General features: G+C 41.9%; 1 protein-coding gene across 1 annotated transcript in view; it reads left to right on the top strand.

Moving 5' to 3' along the window:
- Nucleotides 1-11237: 11237 nt before the first annotated feature.
- Nucleotides 11238-18267, top strand: part of ssh2b (slingshot protein phosphatase 2b) — a 42156-nt gene continuing 35126 nt past the window's right edge. The window contains exon 1 of the mRNA XM_084073281.1: nucleotides 11238-11461. Within this exon, the coding sequence (XP_083929407.1) occupies nucleotides 11399-11461 (63 nt within the window). The 5' untranslated portion in view covers nucleotides 11238-11398. The remainder of the gene's footprint in view (nucleotides 11462-18267) is intronic.

Genomic DNA, 18267 nt, shown 5'->3' with positions numbered 1-18267 from the left:
CTCAGTGTTGCCAGATTCTGAGAGAGAAACAAGCAACCAGGTCTAGGGAAACTTTTCATTGATTGATTGAATACTTACTTTATTAGCAGTTTGCAAAAAAGCACAGGAAAGTACAGTTCAATACAAGGTCAGCTAAGAAGAGGATTTAAAACCTAAGGTATGTGGCAGCAGGAGGACGAATTCAAACCCTTGTTAGTGCCAAATCTGGGTTGAACGTGATCAGTGGAGCTACCTTTGGTGTTATGATTGTGGACTTCATTTACGGTTTTTAAGTACTTTGACAGGTGCACGGGTGTCTTATCGGTGTAGTGTATCTCGTAGACCAGGCCCATTGCAAGTTGCTGTACTCATACCCTGAGCCATCCGACCCAAAGTGAGCAGGGGTTAGATGAGTCGTAGATGTAAGGCCAAGAAGTAGCCTTACCAGTTTGTTTTGGGATGTCTGGAGCATTGGTTCTCAAAGTGGGGTCCGGGGACCCCTAGGGGTACTTGAGGGGGTTCCAGGGGGTCCCCAGCTAAATGATGGATAGGAACCAAATGGACCCTTATGGGACTGTAACTCTGAGAGTGTACAAATGCAACCAAATGGACCCGTTCCATTTGTGCACTCTCAGAGTTAAATTAACATTGATTTTACAATATGAATTGGGGTCCCAGACATATAAATGCCATTATATGGGGGTCCATAGCCTAATGCATGTCAAACTGGGGGTCCTTGAAATTAAAATGGCTGAGAATCACTGCTAGAGCCGTAAAAAATCTTCTCTTATGGGGGTCCCTGGCATATCTTTTGAAATGGGGGTCCGCGGGCTAATAAGTGTCAATTTGGGGGTCCTTGACATGAAAAAAGTCCCATTGCAAGTTGCTGTACTCATGCTCAACCCTGAGCCATCCGACCCTAGCAAAGTGAGCAGGGGTTAGATGAGTCGTAGATGTAAGGCCAAGAAGTAGCCTTACCAGTTTGTTTTGGGATGTCTGGAGCCTTGTTTTAAGGCCTTTGTGGTGAAACAAGCCCAAAAGAAGCAACTATAGGCCAGGAGTTCTCAACCTGTGGGTCGGGTCCCCTCTTGATTTTGGGGGGTTCGGGTTCCCCAGATGACAGTGAAGTGACAATTTAAGGACTTTTAAGACGAAAAAGGAAAAAAAGAACGAAAAGTAAAAAGATTACTGCATCAAAAGTAACCAGCAAACTATACTATTAAAGAATTGTCAAATATTAATATAAGAAAGAGGCATAAAATAGCTGATACAAGCACACAACGCCTCGCAACGCAAAGCGTTGTGTCGGCTACTTTCACAATTGCTATCTGTGGAACCGAGTCAAACTAATTGTATCGCCTCAACTCAGATATGATTATTTGGGGGGGTCCCCAGTTCAAATAAGATTATTTTGGGGGGTCCCCAGTTCAAATATGATTATTTTGGGGGGTCCCCAGTTCAAAAGGGTCGCGGCCTGAAAATTTGAGAGCCACTGGCCACATGAGCACTGTAAACCTGATATTCCATTGGCTACAAGCAGTGGTGGACAGTAACGGAGTAAATGTACTTGATGAGTACCGTACTTAAGTACAGATTCTGAGGATCTGTACTTTACTTGAGTATTAGATTTTTTTTGATACTTATTACTCTTACTTGAGTACATTTCCAAGACAAATATTTTACTTTTACTCAAGTACATTTCAAGGAAGTCTGTAAAGTACTACTGAGTACTTTTAAGTCCACTCCACACCAATGATTCGCCAAGCGACTCCTTGCAACATGCAACTACTTGCAACCATTATCCCCAATGGTAGTTGGAGTTGCATTGGTGTGGTTGTCTGGTTGACCACCTTACGACCTTTTGTTGCAAGAAGTTGCGATTAGTTGCATTGGTGCGGTTTGGCCTTTAGGTTGGCTGTTTTTTTCCCTTCCCTAAACTGCAATTGGCCACAATTCTGCTCTCATACATTCTCATATATTCTGATCTCATGTTTTTGGCTTCCCCCTCCGCTTGCATCTTTGTTACATCTTGTATGGGTGTATAGGAGTAAAAGTGTTTAGTTCTGGTTCCTCAGTGATTTCTATGTTTTTATAGGTGTTTCTGCAGGCTTTGCAAAATGTAGTGCTAGTGGTTCTACAAGCAAGCACATCAGTGCATGCAGTGCAGGTGGTTTCAGAGAGTTACAGTGAAAACATTTCAGCAATTCATTGATATACAAATTAAGAAATATACTTCTACTTTTACTTGTACTTTAAGTATTTTTCAAAGCATGTACTTTTGAATACTTATATAGTATTTTTAAAAGCAATGACTTTTTTACTCTTACTTGAGTAACCTTTTGACTGAGCTACTTTTACTTAGTGGGATAGTAGTGGGGTAAATTTGACCAGGCGTATCTGACCCCAGTACTTAAGTACTGGGTCGAGTACTTCGTCCACCTCTGTATACAAGCTCACAATGCGGTTGTGAGCTTGTAGATTTGTTATTTTCAAAAGAAACTTGGAAAATATTTGACAACGTTGTGGAAAATTTTAACAACACAAATCTGATACACAGGTCCACTCCCTGGCACCAAATATTTTCAGTCCGGAGACAAATACATATTAATTTGGGGGTCCTTGACATAAAAATGTTTGAGATCCACTGGTTTAAACAACATTAAGAAACAAAACCCAAAATAAGCAACAACACTTTAGAAACAAGCCCAAAAAACCGCAACCCACAACTAACAAATATTTACAAGCAATTTTACAGAAAAATAAGCCCAAAGTCGCTTATAATAAGCGGACATGGCAACACTGGTTGCTCTTCTGACTGGATCCAAACACGGCACATTCGAACATAAATACAGAACAAAGCCTGTGATACAGCAGAACAGAAGAATTATTTGTATACAGTGTTCAATTAATATAAAAGAGTTATTTGTATGACCTACACTAAATATCTGACCACTGTTATCATGCGTGGATTCGTTTGACAGGCGCGTGCATCACTTGACCGCGAAAGTGCAGACGATTATAGACAGGTGGACAGTGATTGAGTGCAGCAGCGGGAGAGCCACGTTCTTTGGTGTTTTGCCCAGGTGGGCGTGGTCTTGAGGTTAGATTTAGGCCAGCCCAGGGGTCTTCAACAGGGGGTCCGGGACCCCTAGGGGGTCCTCAGAGTTGCTACAGGGGGGCCGCCAAATATTTGTGTGATATTACTATTTTTTTACCTTAACCACTTGAACCGTAGCATCCCTTTTCTGAGGAGAACTTTAGCCAAAAATAGCAGATCTACAAGCTCACAATGCCTCACAAGGCATTGTGAGCTTGTAGATCGGCTATTTTTGGCAAAGAGGTATAGGTGTAGAGGGAAAAAAGATCAGACCGAGTAAACAAAAAATGTTTAATCTGAAACACAATTTTATGCAATATAGAGGGGGTCCCTGCTCCATATCTATCTCAGCTAGGGGGTCCTTGGCCTGAAAACGTTGAAGACCCCTGGGTTAGGCGTTAAGGTTAACTGACTTTAAGGTTAGTTTAACTGTTTAGGCATATGTGTTTGTGAGGTTACTGTTAACTTAACACAAACCTCACAACGACCACAAAACAATGCCTAAACCTAACCTTAACACTGTTAGGATAGGTATAGGCATCGTTTTGTGGTTAAGGATGTTAGCCTACCCTCCTTATCTTCTTGAGAGATTAACCCTAACCTAACCCTAACCTGGTTAGGGTTAGGTTAGGGTTAATCTCTCAAGAACAGATTCTGAATAAGTAAAAAAAAAACAGCAGAGGGCGCTGTTTTTCCTTTTTATTTGGCGATGGGTTCTCAGATTGGGTTAGGGTTAACTTTAAGGTTATTTAGGCATAGTGTTTGTGAGGTTAGTGTTAAAAGGATCCCTGGCTAATAAGCCAAATGTGCCTCAATACATTATAATTGCCCTCTATAACTGAAATACAAATTTTAAAACACCTTAGATATTGTATTCCTTCAGGAGGCTGCAATTCCAAATTGGCCCCTGTCAAAAAAGTCTTGACCTAAATTACCCATATTGAGTGAAAGATGAGCTATTTCTAAAATAAATACAATATTTAAGATGACAGTTATAATGTATTAAGGCATATTTGGCTTATTGGCCAGGGATCCTTTTAAGGTTAGGTTGTTTAGACATCACGTAGAAACGCATACACAATAACAATAACATTATAAAAAACAAAAATGAAAAAACACAAAAAAAAACAGGCATGGTCATAATGTTTATTACAAATAACAGAACTATCTATTTAAACAATAGGCTACAATGTTAGTTTAATTCTGCAACAAGATTCCAGTAAATAATCATCATCATCATCATAAATAATGATAATTGTTTATGATAAGAGTAATACATAATAATATATTCTATTACTGTGTTTGTTCATTGCACTGTAGGAATTGTTCATGTGAGATGCCAGATAGAAAAACAACAAGGCACTCACACAGTGGCTGGCTGACTGAAGTGCTTGTGCTTGCTGAGGATAATATTGTTGATGGGTGGAAACCTCATATGTGTCCAAAAAAACTGTTACTTTTCAGGATTCAAATTCAAAATAAATTTGCTTTATTGTAAGCTGTAATTGCAAAACAAAACACAACAAGGTTTCTGCCCGACAGCGATGATATACAGTGAGAGGCAAATGTCAGACAGACAGACAGCTGGTTCTGCTGCAGCAGCAAAACATGATCTCTGTCTGAAGAAGCTACAGTACAGCCTCTCAATGGCATCCAACAGCCTCACGTCACATCATGAGGAGAACGATGCAGAGGAGATTCAGGGCCTGATTGAGAAGATGGCAGTGGTGGAAAGTAACAGCACATTTACTCAAGTACAATTTTGAGGTATTTTTTACTTTACCTCAGTATTTTACTTCTACCCCACTACATCTCAGAGGAAAATATTGTACTTTTACTCCACCACAATTATATGAAAACTTTAGTTAGTAGTAGTTACTTCGTATATTTGGATTATTATTACAAAACACACAAACCACTTCAGCCCTATATTTATTTCGTCCATTTGCAAATAGCAGATCTACAAGCTCACAATGCGTCGCGATGCGACGCATTGTGAGCTTGTAGATCAGCTATTTTTACTTGTAAAATGGGACATAATTCTGCACAATGGGTACTTTTACGTTTGATACTTTAAGTATATTTTCATGTCGATACTTTTGTACTTTTACTCAAGAACATTTTGAATACCGGAATTCTACTTGTAACAGAGTAGTATATCTACATTGCAGTATTGATGTTGTTACTTAAGTAAAACATGTGAGTACTTCATGTCTTTTTCCATCACTGAGCACATGACAGCGTGCAGAGCTCAAGGACAGAGCGATACAAAAGAGCCTTTATGATCACTGAGGGTAACATAAAATAAAAAGACAGGACAAACGCAGGGAAAATCACAAGTCCAAACAGCACAATTTCCAGATACTCTTTCTTCTGGAAAGAGTGACTGGAAGCACTAAAAATGCCGTAACCATTGAACCATACAGTATAACCACTTAACCACAAACATTTCTAAATGATTTTAAAAAATGTACACATTTATTTCGTTTTATTTTGTCTCCTATAATGACATGCCCAAAATTGGGTTGCCAGAGTTCAAGTGGTTGAAGAATTCAGAATGAGAAAGAGAGCAAAATACTTCAAAAATAGGAATATACTATACTATATCGATAAATTAAATAAATAAAGGGAGCCGAAATCAGAGCTTGCATGGGGCGTCTTGCTGGTGTTCACTGACACATTTCATATTTCCCTTTCCCTGTGTGTAGTCCGTCCTGCTTTACATTATCCACCATTGTTCTGGTGACAGAAAAAAGCAAGGTGACATGCATTGAGAACACTACCTAGACCTAGAGGACAGAGGGATACAGACATTTGTGTTTTTTGGGTTCTCAACAACCGCTTTTCTGACTGAATTCCCACTCAGCACTGGGTCATTTGCGACACACACCAAGTTTGAGGTCAATGATCAGACGGTGCCTGAGTAACTTATGTCCGGGACAGACACAGACAGAGACAGAGGTTATGTGAATTTATAGTGTGCAGTGAGCAAATGGTTTGAGAAGCATGTTAAGGACCTAATCGATGTAGAATGTTACTGCCCACCACCTCACCTATTTGCTTGCCATCACCACGTCCACAACACTCCACACCGCCCTCACCCACTTGGAGAAGAGGAACTCTTACGTGAGAATACTGTTTATCAGATTTCAATGCCATAATCCCCTCCACACTCGACACAAGCTCAGGGTCATATAGGAACTGAACCCCAGCCTGTGTAGCGACGGGCCGACGGAGAATGGGATCCAACACCTCTGCCCCCCAACACAGGAACCCTGTGTCCTGAACCCTCTACTCCCTGTACGGCCACGACTGCGTTTTCATGCACAGCTCCAACTTGGTGATTAAGATTGCCGACAAAACGACATGATAGGCCTGATCGCCAACAACGACAAGACGGCCTACATACAGGAGGAGGTCAACAACTTGACTGAGTGGTGCAAAGTGAACAATCTCTCTCAGCATTGGGGGAGATGAGACTCTGGAAGACAAAAGAGGTGAAGGAGGAAATGAAGAGACGGAGTTCCAGGCTGTAAAACTGACTTAACAGGCTAAATGGGGCTAGAAACAGAATGCCAAAAGATGAGAGGATGACAACAATGAGAAAAATGAGATCACTGCCCTTCTGGCAGCAAACAAGAGTAACATGGCTGAGAAAGAGACAGGCAAATGAGGAGTGTGGCTGAGAAAGAGATCGACAGACAAGAGGAACATCGCTGAGAAAGAGACCGGCAAACAAGACTTGCGTGGCTGAGAAAGAGACCAGCAAACAAGTGGGACGCCAATAGAAAGACCAGCCAGTTGATTGTAATGATAGAGAAGAGGCAGTTAACAGGCAATCATCCAGGGAGGCAAGTAAAGAGGAGGGTGTGTGATTACCTGACCGTCTTCATTTCACATCTAATAGAGGAGGACAATACAGGTGTCCTCGCCCAGGCCGTGCGAGAGAGAAAGTGAATCAAAGGCGAAAAGGACATCTGCAGGGAAATGAACCAAAAGAAACTGAAGATGTTATGCAAGAGAGAGGTGGAAGGAAAATGAAGGAGAGCTATAACCACATGAACCCTAGCACATAATAGGCGAACATTCATAGAAAATAGGCAAATATTAGATCAGGGGCGTAGCCACGTGTGGGCATAGGTAGGCCTGGGCCCACCCATTTGGTTTTTCTGCCTACTCCAAAAAAAAAAATTAATATCATATTCATCCATTTTGATAATTGTGTAGCCGAAATCCGTGACAAACCCGCAAAAAAAGTAGCCAAAACCAGACAAAAACTGCAAATTTTGTGCGCGCGCACAGTCTGGGCGCATGCGTGCGCGTGCCCACCCGCTCCTGCCTAGGCCTAGCCTACGCTAGCGTTCTGGCTACGCCACTGTATTAGATAGCTGATCTACAAGCTCATCACAACGCATCACAACATACTGTAATGCCTTGTGAACTTGTGGATCTGCTATTTTCGCAAAAGAGATTATGTGTACAGGGGGAAAAAAGAGGGGACCAAGTATAGACCCCTGGGGTCGATACTTCAACAAAGTATAGGGTTTAGTGGTTAAGAAGGGTTTGAAATAAAAAAAAAGTTCAAGAAAGAAAGTGAATTCTATAGCGAACATACTGGCGACAGGAGTGGACAAAGAAGACAACCATGATAGAGGAGCTAGGACAGCCACAGCCTGCTTCCACTTCCTGTTGTTAAAGTGACATCATCCAACAGGATGGCCACTAGAATGTGCAACAATGTTCAGCAATGCCTGAAAAACGACAGTAAGTCAAGCAACATGAATCATGAAGACGGCACCTTTTGTAGACCATTTCTATAATAGTTCAATACAAGTTATGTTTGTCTCTGCAACTATCTTTTGGAAGAATGAAAAATGAAACCCTCAGTCTCTACATGATAACACACAGGACATGATCATAAAACTGGTTTTGGTCCGTTGGGTGCATGACGTATGTAGAGGCAGGGGAGCCATCTGTCTCGTTTTGAAACACAACAGCTTGTTATCATAATTCCTCTTGTTTATCAGTAGGTGGTGGCGTAGTATTGTGCAATGGAGCTTTAAAGACTTTACAAATCAGGCCAAAGGCCATGTCCAACAACACAAGTAAAGAAACTTCTGGCGATCTCACATCTTGATCGTTTTGCCATGACGTGGTTTACCAAGTAGTTTGTCAGATGTACAGTCTTAAACCTGCAATCAGAATTTAACATTGAGGTGCCCATCAATCTTCCTTTCCTGTTACCACAGACCCCTATAGACCCATGGGAGACCCCGGTCAAAGTATATAAAGGTTTAAGTGGTTAAGAACACACACCTCACATTTGTGCTAAACTGCTAAAAGCCTTTCTCTCAAATAAGATCAGAGAGCCATGGTGACTCTGCCTGTGATTAAAGCTGCTGCTTTTTAACTCCCCATACATCCAAACTATTATCTCTCTCACAATCTTCATCTCATCTGTAATCACCCTGATGCAAGCAGAACCACTCTGAATGCAGAGATGGACAGATGGATGAACATGATGCAATGGGGGGAATTGGGAGGGAAATATAAATAGTTGGATATTTAGGATGTATTATTATGCTTCTGGTGGTGGTGGTTTTTACTTAAGTAAAAGTATCAATACTGCAATGTAGAAATACTCTGTTACAAGTAAAAGTCTGGTGATCAAAATCTACTTGAGTAAATGTAAAAGGTATTGGCATCAAAATATATTTAAAGTATCAAAAGTAAAATTACTCATTATGCAGAATGTTCCGTTTCACAAGGTATGTATAAAATGTATAAAAAATCTTTTGAAAATAGCAGATCTACAAGCTCACAATGTGTCGCGTCGCATGTATGTTTTGTAATAATTAAAATCTGCAAAGTAACTAGTAACAATATTAGCCTCTGAGGTGTATTTGAGTAGAAGGACAAGTTTTGAAAATTGGAAATACTCAAGTAAAGTAAAAGTACCTCAAAATTGTACTTAAGTACAGTAGGCTACTTGAGTAAATGTAATAAGTTACTTTCCAACACTGGTGTGTGTGTGTGTGTGTGTGTGTGTGTGTGTGTGTGTGTGTGTGTGTGTGTGTGTGTGTGTGTGTGTGTGTGTGTGTGTGTGTGTGTGTGTGTGTGTGTGTGTGTGTGTGTGTGTAAAAAAATGATGATGCCGCTGATTATTGCACACACAGTTCACATCTGATCGTGCATGCAGGTAGGCGAGGTTGCCCCATATCTGATCTGTGCCTTACAGGCAGAGCATGCTGATGCTACAGTAGCAGACAGTGCAGGTTCAGGCAGGCATGTGACACCGCAGGTCTCACTGAATATCCTCTGACTTTCTCCCATCATCAATAGGCCTACTACACCCACTTCAATGTGTGATAGATCATATGACTCTCAGTCCCAGCAATATTAACCCTAGAGGTCCTCAAAGTAAGGACTGAGCATACAAAATGGCTGGGCAGCGCTTTTCTTGAACAGACACAGACTTTAAAGTGGGCATTCATTGCCAAAGGGACAGACTGACTGACTGCTGGGATTGTCATACAAAATAATGCAAATAAATACTGTCACTCCTAGTTATTGGGTCCAAAGGGACAGAACTAACAGTACTACGCTGCAAAATCCTCAGTGTTCATGTTTCCATTTGTGCTCCGAGAGTGCACAAATATAACCAAAAGGATCCTAAGAGTCCATTTGGTAATTTTGGCTACATACACTGTCAGACTCAGAGCCAAATGACCAGAGCAGGGTTCTTCAACGTTTTCAGCCCAAGGACCCCCTGGCTCAGAGAGAGATGAAGCAGGGACCCCCTCTATATTGTATAAAATTGAGTCTCAGATAAAACTTTTTATGTTTACTTGGTCTGCTCTTTTCCCCCTCTACACCTATGCCTCTTTGCCAAAAATAGCAGATCTACAAGCTCACAACGCCTCGCGCTGCGAGGCGTTGTGAGCTTGTAGATCTGCTATTTTTGGCTAAAGTTCTCTTCAGTATAGGAATGCTAGGGTTCAAGTGGTTAAGGAAAAAAATAACCAGGATTTTTGCTCTTGCTGTGTACCCGTGTGGAAAGCCTGGTTTCTATTCTCTGCTCTGTAGTCAGATCTAGTCTGGAGCCCGCCTACTGTATCCGGTAATTTCCATACACACACCTTATACAGTCTATGACACACACACACACACACACACACACACACACACACACACACACACACACACACACACACACACACACACACACACACACACACACACACACACACACACACACACACACACACACACACGAGCACAGAACGTTTCCGTATCCGCTCTAGGGCGGATATGAAAACCTCAACATGGACTGATCCCAGTCTGTGTATGTCGTTGCTGTCAGGCAGAAACCTCTTATCTCTCCATATTTTCATTTTTTAAATGTTTTTTCGTAAATCGATGGCCTACTTTACTCACAATACAGTGTCACACAAAAGTAGCAAAAACTGCAGATCGATGCGATGCGTTTTGAGCTTGTTGTAGATCTGCTTTTTATTTTTTTTATTTGAATCCTGAAAAGTAACAGTTTTGGACATACGAGGTTTTCACATAGGGTTTTCATCCTACAGTGTACTGTCTTTGCAGCTTGTCTCTGGTAGTGTTGCCAGATCTTGCGAAAGAAACAAGCCCAAAAGAAGCGACTGTAGGCTACTACGGGTCTACGGCTATTTGAAAATAGCCGACCTACAAGTTCACAACGCGTTGAGAGCTTGTAGATCTGCTATTTAAAAATAAAAATAAAAAAATCTAGGGGAAAAAAAGAGGTAATGTTGAAAAAAAAAACACAAATCTTGTATGGGAGGGGGAGTGGTGTCCCACAAAATATTTGCAGATGGGGGGGGTCTGTGTGTGGACAAATTGATGAAAATGTTTGAGAACCACTGGTTTAAACAACATTTAGGAAGCAAGCCCAAATAAGCAACCTCACTTTAGAAACAAGCCCCCCCAAAAAAACACAACCACCAATATTTACAAGCTTAACTTTACAGAAAAACAAGCCCAAAGTCGCTTATGATAAGCGGACATGGCAACGCGTGGTCTCGCGGCACACGAACGGTTAATGGGAACTGACAGCCAGGACGCCGTTGCGCACGCGCAGAAGGCTCGGCAGAGAGAGAGCGGAACCAGCCGGGGAGGAGACAGGAGAGAGAGAGAGAGAGAGAGAGTAGAGACAGAGAGAGAGAGAAGCAAGCCGTCTCAACCCGCCGCCCGGGCTCCACCAATATAAACCATTATTATGTCCGTCTGGCCGTCGTCGCTTTCTCCGCTCAGGTATCCGTTTCCCAGCCGCTGACTGAATGAATGGCGCTGGTTACCGTGCAGCGTTCTCCGACCCCCAGCACCAGCTCCAGCCCCTGCGTCTCGGTAAGAAGCAAAGCGCCTATAATAATAATGATAGCCGACATTCAAGTCAACCCCCCCCACCCTCCAGCCAATGTTGCCATGTCCGCTTATTATAAGTGACTTTGGGCTTGTTTTTCTGTGAAGTGGCTTGTAAATATTGGTGGTTGCGTTTTTTTGGGTCTTGTTTGTTTCTTAAGTGTAGTTGCTTGTTTGGGCTTGTTTCCTATGTTTCATCATAAAAGATTTTGTGGATTGGAAAATATTCCTAAAATGTTCACTTCTTTTCAAGATTTTTCTTTGAAAATAGCAGATCTACAAGCCCTCTGTGAGCTTGTAGATCGGCTATTTTCAAATAGCCAATGTATATAGGGTTAGAGCGCTCATGTGGCCTTCTTTGGGCCGGGGCTTGTTTTCATAGACCCTCGTTGCTTGTTTCTCTCGCACAACCTGGCAACACTGGTTGTAGGGCCCGATTTCCGCTGTTTTCGCTCTGCTGTCATAAAGCTGTTGCCTTTCCTTTTGCCTTTGTACTCTTGCGCATGCGTGTTCGTTTTTGAGTTGTTACAGTTGCAACTGTAAAAATGTATATTATGTATCGTCCAAAGATCAGCAACATTGTAACCAGTCCGTTGTAATGGTCTGTATGTCTGTCTGTCTTCCTGCTCTGGGGAGGACAATAGACACTTGCCAGCTAGTATTCAGATCCTCAAGGTGGTCAGGGGGTTCTTTTTTATTGTGGTATGATAGATCATGGGGTCCGGGGACCCCCAGGGTTACTTGAGGGAGTTCCAGGGGGTCCCCAGCTAAATGATAGATTAGGAACCAAATGGACCCTTATGGGTCTGTAACTCTGAGAGTTAACAAATGGAACCAAATGGACCCGTTAGGGTCCATTTGGTTCCATTTGTACACTCTCAGAGTTAAAATAACATTGATTTTACTATATAAATTGAGGTCCCACAGATAGAAATGCCAATAAATGGGGGTCCGTAGCCTAAATGCATGTCAAACTGGGGGTCCTTCAAATTAAAATGTATGAGAGTCACTGCTAGAGCCGTAAAAAAATCTTCTCTTATGGGGGTCCCTGGCATATCTTTTCAAATGGGGGGTCCGCGGGCTAATAAGTGTCAAGTTGGGGGTCCTTGACATGAAAAAGTTTGAGAACCACTGTGATAGATCTTCATATACTGTGCATATATATACCTAGCCGCAAGCAACTCTTAGATCCTATTTTTAATATCTTGAATCTAGTGCTTGCCATACTAACCCTTGACAGCCCATTCATCCAAACAGAAAAGTCCGATCTGATTGTATTAAATAAACTCACCAACATTGCAGCTGTACGGAAAGCTTGGATTATCCTCCTTCTATCTGCAAAGTTTTTGTAGACATGCTATGAGCTACATTCTGTCATTACATTCCGTGCAGGTGATCATTTTTCTAAGTGTTGGAGTTTGGGAATTTTTGGAGTTTGGCTAATGCAGGGGTCTTCAACGTTTTCAGGCCAAGGACCCCCTAGCTGAGAGAGAGAGATGAAGCAGGGACCCCCTCTATATTATATAAAATTGTCTTTTTTCCCTCTACTACACCTATACCTCTTTGCCAAAAATAGCAGATCTACAAGCTCACAACGCCTCGCAGCGCTGTGAGCTTGTAGATCTGCTATTTTTGGCTAAAGTTCTCCTCAGAAAAGGGATGTTAGGGTTCAAGTGGTTAAGGCAAAACAAAAAATCATATCACACAAAGATTTGGCGGACCCCCTGTAGTAACTCTGAGGACCCCCTAGGGGTCCCGGACCCCCTGTTGAAGACCCCTGGGCTAATGTATACCCCGGGCACGAGGAGTGAACTGAAAATGCACCCTCCCCAAGAGTGAGAAACACTTGATATTGTTTGTATGCACAATCATCATATGGTTATGATGATGTAAATCAATTAAATAGCAACGTTTTGCCAGCTCTGATCTGAAGACGTGTGTTTGTATATTACCTAAACAAGGCTTTAGTGTGGCTAAATGTTCTGTACAGTAAGATGCCAAGAAACATTTCCTGCTCCTCCACTAGTAATAAGCACCTTGTGACTGAATGCGGGTGTCTGGTCCTCCGTGCGTTATTGTAGGTATTGTTGTCTGTCTTTCCTTGGTATGTAAACAACTTATGTACTTGTGTGTGTGTCACGTACGTGTGTGTGTGTGTCACGTACGTGTGTGTGTGTGTGTGTGTGTGTGTGTGTGTGTGTGTGTGTGTGTGTGTGTGTGTGTGTGTGTGTGTGTGTGTGTGTGTGTGTGTGTGTGTGTGTGTGTGATGTGAGCATCTGTACCTTTTTAAAAACAAATCTTTGTACTGTATCAGTCTCTCTGTCTGGTTGAAATGGAGGGGACTGGGAGGTGTGTGTGTCTGTGTGTCTGTCAGTGTCAATGCAAAACAGGCGCAGGTGGCAGTCCTGTTGTGACTTTGTACATGTTCTACAACAGAAACACCCCAGGCAGTGAAAAATAATGAACAGACACTGTCTGTGTGTTCCTGTGCAGCATGTGTGTGTGACTGTGACTTTGTGTGTGTGTGTGTGTGTGTGTGTGTGTGTGTGTGTGTGTGTGTGTGTGTGTGTTTCCCCCCACACAACTTCTTCCACTTCCTGTTAGTTGTCCCATGTGTGACGTTGAATGTCTGTCTGTCTGTCTTTTTATAGGTCACTCTGACAGTGTAGTTTTATCGCTTCTTGTTGACGAGGACCAAAGTACCTTGTTGTACAAATGATATGGACCGACCTGAAGCCAACCTAAACCCCCCCCCCCCCCCACCCCCCTCGGTTCTCCTGCTCCTGCCCGTGAAGTTCGAGATCAAAAACCGCGATGGCGTTTCGTTGTCCAAGTACAGTGATGGAAGAAGTACTCACATGTTTTACTGGCGTAAAAGTATCAATACTGCAATTTAGATATACTCTGTTACAAGTAGAAGTCCCGTATTCAAGTCCCGTATTCAAAAGGTACAAAAGCTTTGGCATCAAAATATACTTAAAGTACCAAAAGTAAAAGTACTCATTGTGCATTTGTAATAATAATACAAATCTACAGAGCAACTAAAGTTTTCATATACTTGTAGTGGAGTAAAAGTGCATATATATTAAAGTAAAAGTATTGAAAGTTGTAAATACTGAAGAAAGTAAAAAAAAAACTAAATTGTACTTAAGTACAGTACTTGAGTACATGTACTTAGTTACTTTACAGCATTGTCCAAGCACAATATGTCACAGCACTGTCCAAGTACAATATGTCACAACATGTTGTGTGTTATCATGTTCTTCATGGATGGCATCCTGTCATTGACATTGCGGAATTCTTAGAGCCAAACAGGTTCCACAAGTTAGTTTCTTTAGTGACTATTTTGCTCCACACGACGTTGACCTTACAGCCGCACATTTTACAGACGCTTTATTAGCGATAGAGACGATGGAGGGAGGCAGGGCAGCAAGATGGGATTCTTGGGGGTAGTAGTGGCTTTCTTGGAAGGGAAGGCTTAGGCTTTTCCGGTTACCAGTTAGTTACGAGTCTACGACACATGAACATACACCAGTGAGTACACAGGCCAATGTTTTCCTGGGTGTTGTTGTAAATGTCATGTGTGGTTGAGGTCTCTCGTGAGGTGTCTCATGTGATGTCTGCTGGCTGATTACCTTGTGTTGAACCTGTCTAACTGCACTGGTATGTGTCAACAGTAAGGGCCTTTAACCCCTTGAACCTTAGGACCACGATGGAAAGTTTGGAAACAAGTTAGCCCTGTGTTAGTCCTAATGTCTCTGACTGTGCCGTTTACATTTCTGACTAATAAAGTGTTCAATCGATCAAGTGTCCCTATTCTGGGGGACAACATTCAGTGAAAATAGCCGATCCATAAGCCTGCAATGCGTTGTGAGCTTGTATATTGTGGAGAAAGGAGGGGACCCCAGTATAGATTCCCTCGAGGGGACACCAGTCTACAAATGATATAAAGGCTATAGGGTTTAAATGGTACACACACACACACACACACACACACACACACACACACACACACACACACACACACACACACACACACACACACACACACACACACACACACACACACACACACGGTTTTGCCCTTGAGGGGAGAATCTTAGCTAGTCTTAACCTGATGTTCCTTCATATTCTGGAGAACTTGTGACTACAAGGGTAGGGCTGACTAACCTCCACACCTCAGGCTGCCTCACAGGATGCTGTTGATCCCTTGGCAGTCCATTAAACCTCATATATTTCCATAAAGTTTGTAAAAAAAAGCCCTTTCAGAGATTTTGCATGCATGCAAACTTTGTCCTCCCGAAGAATCACTGGCTCTTCTCAGCTACGCCTATTACTATCTGAGCTACAGTAGCACGATGGAGATAGTAGCCTATAGTACCACGTTTTTAAAGGTAGACATCTATTGTGGAATACACAAGTATTCACTGACCCAGCCCACTGTTTGTACCGATGCAAAAGAGCCCATGTCTGAACAAAACATGGCATCGTGTCAGTTCAACATCATCGCTTCATCACGATCAGCCAGATCAGCCATTCAGCCAGCAGGCTTCCTTTCTATAGGGCAGGTGGTTGGTTTTGTAAAAAAAAAAAAGAATGATGTTAAATTATGCCATTTTACAGTGCACCCACTAAAAGTAGTAGTTCTCTTACTGGTAGATAAACAATCTGCCAGTAAGCCTATACAGTAAAATCCTCAGTGTTTGTTTATCCATGTGTAAATCAGAGAGTGTACGAATGTAATGAATGTGTGGTTACAGTTTTACCCTATCTGAGAAATGAATACTCAAGATTTTAGCGCCTGTGTGAATCTGAGAGGCCTTTTTATTTCGCAGTTTCCTGAAATGCGGTCATATCTTTTTTTCTCTGTCTGTCTCTCTAGCTCATTCCCTCCCTCTCCCCCCCCTTTTTTTGTTTTGTTTGTGTGTCTGTGCATGTGTGAATATATTTCTCTCTGACCGGCCACACCTTAAAAACAGACTGAGGTCATTTTCCTGGAGAGTGTGAGTGAACTAAGTTGTGTTGCTCTTCCCTCTTATGTCCCTCCTCTTCCACTGGTGCCCTAGTCTGCTCTGTAGTTAGAGATCTGCTCGCTTCCACCTCTCTGTGTTCATGTACCTGCATGTGTCTCTGTGTGTACACTTTTTGTTTTGTTTTGATGGGGTGATTATTTTGCCGTAAAACACTTTACGTGGCCTAAGGTAAAATCCTCAATCAAAGAGAATACCAAATTACCAACCCACGCGGAAATGTCCTTAAGGCACTTTAATTTAGTTGGCACGGGCAGCTGCATACAGGTAAATATTCGCGTTCCACCAGCACAAAAGCCTTCCTCAGCTTTTGCTGGCTTTTGTGCCCAAATGCACGCATGTACTGTTGCTGCCCAAGTGTCCATGCCAACTAAATAAAATAGCCCTGAGGACATTCCTGTGAGTGCTGGTGTCACGTGAACGTTTCACCCGGTAAGAAACTATTAAATTAAGCTCAAAAGAAGGAATTGTGTTCGCTTTAGCTTGCAACGTAAGTCAAATCCTGTCAGTGTGCTGTAAAATTCGGAACTCTTGAAACTAAAGTGTACAAATGTAACCAAAGTGATCCTTACGGGTCCATTTGGTTACATTCGTACACTCTCTCAAAGTTAAATTTACACCCGGGGCTTTACTGCGTGGCTTCCTTCTGGACTTCCCCCTTCTAAAATGAAACCATTCCGTTTCATACGGTATGTCTGACGTGTAATTAATGCAGCCCTTTGTGTTGCCTTTTTGTCACCCATAACATACTTGGCTGTTGGAATTTTAATAAAAATGTAATTCATGATGTCACATGATGTTTCAAATGTCAATATGTACTGTAATGTTTGGATTGGAACTAGTCATGAGGATGTAATTCACCTGTTGGACATAAAATAGGTAGTGGATAATCAGCAGTGGTGGAAAAAGTACTCACATATTTTAGTAAAAGTATAAATACCACAGTGTAGAAATACTTCAAAATGTACTTTTTTTTTAAAGTACAAAGGTAGAAAGTACTCATTATGCAGAATGTCCCCATTTCACAAGTTCAAAATTTATAAAAATCTTTTGAAAATAGCAGATCTACAAGCTCACAATGTGTCGCATCGCAACGCATTGTGAGCTTGGGCGGAAGTAGTTAACGTATGTTTTGTAATAATAATCAAAATCTACAAAATAACTAGTAACTATAAAGTTCTCAAATAATTAGAGCGGACTAAAAGTACATTATTTGCCGCCGAGATGTAGTGGAGTAGAAGTAAAAGTATTGAACACTGGAAATACTCCAGTAAAGTAAACACCCCCAAATTGTACTTAAGTACAGTACTTGAGTACGTGTACTTCGTTACTTTACACCACTGATAATCAGCCACTGGAACGCCCACAAAACGACGCCGTTTGGTCGAGAGAAACAAGTTCAGGTTAGGCGCAGTTGGTGTGGTTAGTTAGGGGAAGGTCGGCCGTGTGAACACTCAAACCCTATTTGTTGACTGGAGCATAGATATATATAAAGGCTAGATGACTCACCCGCGCTGCTGGCCAATGGAGTACGACGTTGCCACATGGCGGCCATCTTGCGACAGTCATTCATAACATTATGTCTATGGTACATGTACTATTGAAATAACCATAGCGTGCTCAATTTTCATCCAATTTTCAAACGGTTTGGTGTGTTGTAAACACCAAAGATGTAGTTATGATACTGCACACTTAATGTTATTTTTTTTTTAAAAGACATGATTATAAGTATGCAGTATCATAACTGCATCTTTGGTGTTT

Source organism: Gymnoscopelus microlampas (assembly GCF_963454915.1).
Source record: "Gymnoscopelus microlampas genome assembly, chromosome: 12".
In the NCBI taxonomy this organism is placed as follows: Eukaryota; Metazoa; Chordata; class Actinopteri; order Myctophiformes; family Myctophidae; genus Gymnoscopelus; species Gymnoscopelus microlampas.
Note: the sequence above shows the minus strand (reverse complement) of the source record. Positions and strands in the feature narration are given on the sequence as shown.